This window comes from Malania oleifera, chromosome 9 (assembly GCF_029873635.1).
Source record: "Malania oleifera isolate guangnan ecotype guangnan chromosome 9, ASM2987363v1, whole genome shotgun sequence".
Classification (NCBI taxonomy): domain Eukaryota; kingdom Viridiplantae; phylum Streptophyta; class Magnoliopsida; order Santalales; family Ximeniaceae; genus Malania; species Malania oleifera.
Window position 1 is genome coordinate 57,726,744 of NC_080425.1, and position 7,686 is coordinate 57,734,429.

At 37.8% G+C, this 7,686-nt stretch overlaps 1 protein-coding gene across 1 annotated transcript; it reads left to right on the forward strand.

The window, feature by feature from the left end:
* The first annotated feature begins 4,434 nt into the window (after window positions 1-4,434).
* Window positions 4,435-7,315, forward strand: LOC131164786 (uncharacterized). Its single transcript, XM_058122234.1, has one exon. It carries the CDS (start codon window positions 4,876-4,878, stop codon window positions 7,135-7,137), a length of 2,262 nt encoding a protein of 753 aa, XP_057978217.1. The 5' UTR covers window positions 4,435-4,875; the 3' UTR covers window positions 7,138-7,315.
* The last annotated feature ends 371 nt before the right edge of the window (window positions 7,316-7,686 follow it).

Below are 7,686 nucleotides of genomic sequence, written 5' to 3' on the forward strand. Positions count from 1 at the left end.
TTGCGTAATAAAATTTTCATTTTTAGGCTTTTTTCTGAAATTTCAAACGTAGGATTTATTTCCTGTGTGAATGTTTAAACGTAGGATTATTTTCCGTATTTACTTTTGCTATCATCTATCTTATTATGTATGTTTCCCATTTCTTGTCGTTAATTTTTTGCGTGTTAGGTTTATAGTTTAGTTTTTGCGTCGTTTCAATCTCATCACAAAAATCTTAAAAATCCAAGAAACTGAATCTGAACTATGTTCAGTAACCTCTTTACACAAGTTTGGAATTAAGTTGCATTCCATGAGGAGACAATCTGACCCTTGAGCTAATTATTACACGACTGAACTCCTATATTTGGGATAGCCTTTGCGCTACTCACTTTTACAGTGAGTCATAGGCTTACAGAAACTAGATTCTTCCTAATTTCTGGTACATGGTATTCATCAATGAGAGTCAAAAACTTTTTCCAGAAGTTAATTCAAAATTGACATCTCCTTTGCCTTTGACTACAGTAGTGGAAAAATTTCCTATGTAGAGAACATTGTCATCTTCCACTGATTCATACTTTAAGAATGAACTCTTATTTTTACAAACATGTCTTGTTGCACCTGAGTTAATCCACCATGCACAGTCATCTTCAACAGCATTGATTTCATAAATCATTGCCACAAACTTTTTAGAGTTTGTTTCATCTTGCTTTTTCTTGAGAAGGCGACATTCACTTTTGTAGTGTCCAAGTTTTTCATAATGGAAGCATAAACCTTTTTTTTTTTTTTATTTTTTATTTTTTATTTTTTTTTATTTTGATTCTTGACAAAGTTGTACTTCCTCTTCAAATTCCATTTCTTGGGATGTTGGGGTTGTTTAGAACTACCTCCTTCTTCCATCATATGCACTTTTGGAAGTATGCTCTTCTGCACCTTTTTGGTTTTGCTTGAACACTTCCTCAACTTGGAAATCTTGGCCCGATTGTTTAAGAGACATAACATCCTTCCTGTTCTTCAAAGATTTTCTAACATCTTTCCCGGATGGAGGTAACTTATTAATAATAGATGAAATAGAAATGCATTCATCCATTTTCATATTATGCTGATTAAATGGGTTAAGAATATGCATAATTTCATGAAACTGCTCTACAACAAACCTATTATCAACCATGGTATAATTGAAAAATTTTCTAGTCAGAAATTTCTTACTAGTTGCATCATTTGTGAGATACTTAGCTTCAAGCGCATCCATAACACTTTAGCAGTAGCCATATTCTGATAGAGATTGAACAAAATGTCTGACATTGAATTGAAAATGTGGCCTTTGCAAATATAATCGTCTTGTTTCCATTTTAGTTTTGCATGTCCTTCAGCCAAAGTCTCATTCTCGTTCACAGCAGGTTTGGGAGTGGTCAGAACATACACCACTTTTAGACCCACAAGAAGAAAGTGCATCTTTTTCTGCCAACGCCTGAAATTACTTCCATCGAATCGTTCAAATTTGACAAAATCCGCAGTGAATTCCCTTAATGTTGAAGAACCAACCATTTCGCCAAATAACATTTTAAGATTGTAGGATAAGATATAAGGGAATGATGCATAACATAAATTTGCTTTAATGCACGTTATAATGTCGTTTTCCTTAAAACGTTATTTGCCCCCACTAGATTGATGTGTATTGGGTCAATAAATATGTTTCTAGGATACAATGAAGCCCATAATATGATCTGATATCAGTTTGCATTATACAAAAACAAAAACTGATCACAAACACCCTTAGAGTAATCTAAATAAATTTTCTGGAATTCTATCTCTGAAGAAAATAGAATCCAGATTTGAAAAAGATATAATTTGTGGAAGGTTCATGTAAGAAAGAGAAGGAGAGAATGATGAATTTTCTTGTATATTTCGTGGAGTTAACTCTATCTATTTATAGGCAAAATTATACCTTTTCCAAAAGGTTGCATTTGTTCAAATCGTGAAGTTCCGAAAGGTTGCATCTGTTCAAATCGTGAAGCAGAGTCGACCTGGTTGCGCCATGGGTCAACCTAATCCTACCATGCATTGACCTGGTTGCGCCCTTGGTCAAGGCTTTCGGGATTTCAGGTTCAGTCGATGATATCGTTGACTAGGTCGCACCTGGTCTCCTGGTCGCACCACTTGGTTGCGCCACTTAATCTTAAAAAATATAAGATTAATTTTTAACCATATGATCATGATCAACGGTCACGATCTCGCAACGATGCAAGTGTGCTAAGTGCTAAGTGCTTGTGTGCCAACTAAATGCGCCACTAGCGCCCTATAGCTCACACCATTCACGTGCGTGTGCATGTGCAGATGGTGCGAAGTGCACTAGAGTACACACTAACACTATATCTTAACTACTTTTAAGAGATTATTCTACCTTATTATTTATTAATGACCTTTCCTTTTCCACTTTTTCCAGTGTGGGACAAACCCACATAACATTAAATGCTTTAAAAAATTCATCAAAAGAAGACTTTGAAAAATCCATAAAATCATATATTTTAGAAAATATTTCAACAGCTCCAAGAACATTGTGAAGGAGGTAAGAGAGAAGTAAAAAGTCAAAGAAACGTTTCTCATGATTTTTTTTTTTATTATACTTTTGTAACTTTATGTTAGTGACTCAAAGTGAATCGGGAAGATTCAAGTTGCTCAGGATCAACTTAAGAGTCCTTTGAAAAGAGCTTTCGCTTTTTTCTATTTTCTTTGTCTCTTCCTTTATTTTTATTTTTCTTGATTTTTCTTCGCATTGTTCTCTCTATTGCACTCTCTCGTGGAGATATAAAGTTTAAGAGACTTTTCTCTTTTTTTCTATTTTTCTCTCTTCCTCCATTTTCATCCTTCTTGACTTTTCTTTACATTCTCTCTCTATTTCACTCTCTAATGGTGATGTGAAGTGAAGGCAATCTGGAGCCTCCATGGTTATCTTGAAATTAGTTAAAAGTACTTCTCTCTCTCTCTCTCTCTCTCTCTCTCTCTCTCTCTCTCTCTCTCTCTCTCTCTCTCTCTCATCTTTCTTTACTTTTTCATATTTTCTTCTTCTTTGGTATCTCTGACAATAATGTAAGTGAATTAAGGCAACCCAAGGCCTTGGGGATTGGCCTATAGTAGGTCTTTGTAACTTCTCTCTTTGTTGTCTCTCTTTCTTTGCATTTTTTTTTTCTTACATTTTCTCTCTTTCTATGGTCCAAAGGAGACCAGAAAGGCTTGAGGTGATTCAAAATTTAAGTTATGAAAATTAAGATTTAAAAAATTTATTTAGAAAATTTTTGTCAACTTTTCTAAAAAACGTGTCTAAAAAAATACTTAAAGTGCTCTTTCATTTAAAAATAAAAACATCTCTAGAATAAAAAAGAAAAAAAGAAAAGAAAAAAGCCAAAAATAACATCCTTTGGGTGGGCATTTTTTTTTTTTTTAATTTGTAAAAATATGACCTAGTGACTCTTTAACACACTTATATTTTCTTAGTAGGTTCATAAAAAACTTCCCATAAGCTCTGCAGAAAAGATGCAAACAATCATTAAAATTTCTAAAATCCCACAAATCTTTCTTGAGGGGTTGAAAAGACAAACCTTATTAGACATTTTGTAAGTTCCAATCATCCTAGACATTTTATTTTCTAGACACTTCTTCTCCACACTTGTTTTTCACCAAATATAAGAGAATATTTGCAACTTTTGTCAAATTTTAAAAAAGATCCCTAAAAATTTTTAAACTTAAAAGGATATTTGCATTTTTTTTACTAATCTTAGAATGATTTATTTAAACCTTTAATAAAAGTCAGAAGATTATATCTTTTGCACATATATTTAAGTCAAACGCAACAGTTAGAGGGCAGGCCTTGGAGCAACGGTAAGGTTGCTCCTTTGTGACTGGTTGGCCATGGTGTCGAGTCCAAGGAAACTATCTCTCTACATAAAAGTAGGGGCAAGGTTATGTACACTGTAACAACCCTTCCTTTACCCTCGGGAGGCGAGGAGCCTTATGGCCTAGGAACACCCTTTTTATGACATAAGATAGTGGTCACTTCCTAAATTTTTTATCCAGTTGGTCATGGTTGAGTCCAAGGAAATAGTCTCTTACATAAAAGTAGGGATAAGACTATTTATACTGTGACAACCCTCCCCTTACCCTCACAAAGTGGGAAACCATATGGCTTGGGGACTCCCTTTCTATGGCATAAGATATAGGTCACTTCCTAATTTTTTTTATCCTAAATGGATTCTATCCAAAGGTTGGGATCTAAAGTTGTCCAAACTCCAGACACTAATCTACAATGGCTTCAAAGAAGAATTAAAAATTTTCCAAGGCATCTTTCTTTTTGGGTAAAATAAAAAATTGCAGATAAACAGGTAGAAATACAATAAATAACCTTAAGGGAAGTGTTAGGATAAATAAAGTATTGCGCTAGAATTTCCCCAACATAAAAGTCAAGAGGTCGTGACTTATGAGTGTCTTGACAGGTAACAGGTCGCCATTGAGTAACCCGTGAGGTGGAAGCCTACTTTAGCTTCAGGACCATTTCTTCACGATAAAATAAAGAAGGACGCAGATAAACCACCATGAAAAATAAACCAAACAATTATTTAATTTAGGAGTGAGGGCCATAGTAATGGTGGGAATTCATTCAGTAATCAGTATGTCCAGACAGCAGGCTCCATCAGCATGCCGTATTGGGTGGAAGTTGAACAAAAATTTCAAAACAAAAGTCTAAGACGTGTTTCACGATCAAACCAGAAGTCATGCCGTCGTTCATGATCAGAGCAAACCTCAGACTCATCCATCATTGCAGTCAATAAGCGGCAGCACCAAGATTACAGCAGCAGCAGAATCAACAATAGCTCTATCTCATGCCAAAGGGGCAGGAAGAAGATGGGTAGGCTCGGCTGCGACATCGATGGACACCTGAATGACTCAAAGTTCAGTGAGCCAATGCCATGGATTGGCATGTATGTAGCTGCAGCATCTCTGGCCTGCTGCCTTGCCATGGCTGCAGATGTTTTCAGTGGACTCCGCCATAGAAAGCTTTGGTTCCCCTGCAGATGCTTCTCTCTTAACGCCACTTCCCTGACTTTAATAGGTGTGGCTATCAAATTCTCTGTGGATCTAAACACCTCCATGCCTCGCCGCCAGGATCAGCTTGCGAAACTTAGCAACGCAGTCTTGATCTGCACTGTAATGGGTAATTCTATGCCTTCGCTGGGGATCATGCAAAACCAAGAGATCATTATGAATATTATGGCTTTGGGACTTCTTGTCATTACACTGGTGGTAAATATCTGCATCCAATTAGGAACTGGTGCAATTTACATTTTCTGGGAAGAACAAGCTTTCATCATGTTTCTCATGCTTCTTTTGCTAGTGATCTTGAGCTTTTCAGCTTTGACTGTTTCAACCACTAAGCACTATTTAGAAACCAAGTACAGGAAAAAGCATAAACTAGCTTTGAAAGAATGCTCTGGTGAAACACACAAATCTGTCGTTGAAAAACTTAGAGGGGATCTGACGAAATATTGGATGATGGCCCATACTTCCAGCCCCCAGTTTGTAATGGGGCGTTCTGTGATGTGCACTGCTTCTGGGGCATTCTGTCTGCTTGGTGCCATGACTCTGGCTGAAGCCATGATTCGATCTTACTTGATGCCATCGTCCTGCAACTTCTGCGGAGGCGAATCTGATTATAAGTGGTCAACCACCATAGTTCTCATTATTCAGACCATTGCTGTGGGAGTGGGTACCATTGCCCCAGCATTTAGATGGTTCACTGCTATAAATTTCAGATGCCCAAATAGAGGAACCATAACCTGCAAAAACAATTTCAAAGTGGAGAGCTACTGGATTCAGAGCCTTGTAGAGCTAAAAGAGTGCCCCTTAGTTATGCAGATCCCTAAAAGGAACCTTAGAAAATGTGTCAACAACATAAAAATTAAACTTTTGGACATTTGTATCAGCATGCAGACTGGGATAGTGCTAATGAGTAGAGCAGTTCAGCTAATTTCTATTTTCTTGGTATACTGGTTATTTAGCTGCAGTGACTGCTGCAAGGAAATCAAAAGGAAACTCAAATCCAACCAGAGCATATCAAACAAGGACTCAGGTTCAGTGTCACAAACTAGCAAAACCCTGGCTCTCAGCCGTTTTGTTTTGCATCTTGAAGGAGAGGAAGAACTGGTTGAGCTGATGATAAGGAACAACTGTGATGCCACTGATCATTGGATCCAAAAGGGTAAAAGCAAGCAGCCAAAATACCTGATGCAACTCCTGGAGAAATCCACTTTTACACAAGGATTCAAGGGAGTAAGAGAGTTTGACAGCACCCAAGTTCCTTCTCTAGATTCATCAGAGCCTCCCAATAGTTGGGTTCTTCCTGTGGTGACATTAACCAGCATTGCAGTTGCACTTCCCAACATTGACAAAAGTTCAATTGAAAGATTGTTATGCAGTGTAAATGAAGGCCTCATGTATGTCATGTTAGTAGAAAAACACCTGGATGCCGAAGGAGATTTGATAAACCTCAGGAAGGCAGCAGATGTTGTGTGGTCGGGAGTTGATCTCCATTACAAGTGGCTAGGTGTAGATCTCCGAAAAATGGCACTCGACGCAAAAACCCCAAGGGAAATTCTTGAAGAACTCTCCCAAATTGCAAAGAATAGATTTATGGAATTTCAGAATAGACAAGAAATGCGTTGGAAGGAGTGTCCTTCAAAATGGCCCATTAGGGTACTTGCTGCCAATTCTCTGTACAGAGTAAGTGAAACACTTCTGCTGGATTCTGATGGCAAAAACAACCATGCAAGTGATAGATTATTTCAAAGGTTATACGTGATGATTGCTGATTTAATATGTGCTTGTCTTACCAACTTAAAACATGTCATATCAAGGGAGTGTGTTTGCAGTGCCATAGAAGAGAGGATGGAGAGGGTGCGATATGCAGTTTTCCTTCTTGGTAAAACTGAAAAGATTCTGAAAGTTCTAGATCAGCAAGCGCTGCCCATTTTGGATGCTGATAAAATAGCATGCATTGATAAGTGGCGTTTATTGAGAGAGCAGATCTCGTTTCCCTTTGAATCTTCTTCACCAGAAAGTGACAGAACTGCTTTCAGTTCATCTGAAGTGCACCTATCCATCAAGTAGAAATCAGAAGCCTGGAGAAGGTGAAAAGTGCAGGTTATGATCTAACTATGCAGCATGAACCTGTTTAGGTTAGCATGAATTTTGTATGAAATCTTTCAGTTTTGACTACATGTAAGACATTTCAGTGAATACATGCTTAATGTAAATGTGGAGCATGCAAAGGATTTACGATGTGGAACTAGAATTTTTTTTTGGGGGGTAATCGGGAACTCCAGAATGAGCTCTTCTGATCCTGCGGCAGCATCAAACTGAGGCAGAGGCTCACCCCTCAGGCATGCTCAGGTAGTAAGAGTTCACACTCATGCAGAATCGAACTCAAAACCTCCAATTACCAGGAGGCTTGCAGTCCACCCATGTCCACTTGAGCCAACCCCTGATGGCAGGAACTAGAAATTGCATCCTGCAAGACTCATGGAACTGAAAGTTCTATTTAGCCATTTGTCATGGCACTGCCATTGTAAGCGAAAGGAACAGAACTGTGAAAACAATAAGAAACAAGTCCTTAAGAACGATATTGTGCATCAATTGCCCCCTGCAATGGGCATTAAC

What these genes read in the sequence shown, in the direction of transcription:
- LOC131164786 (XM_058122234.1), top strand. Translation starts at nt 4,876, where the DNA reads ATGGGTAGGCTCGGCTGCGACATCGATGGACACCTGAATGACTCAAAG.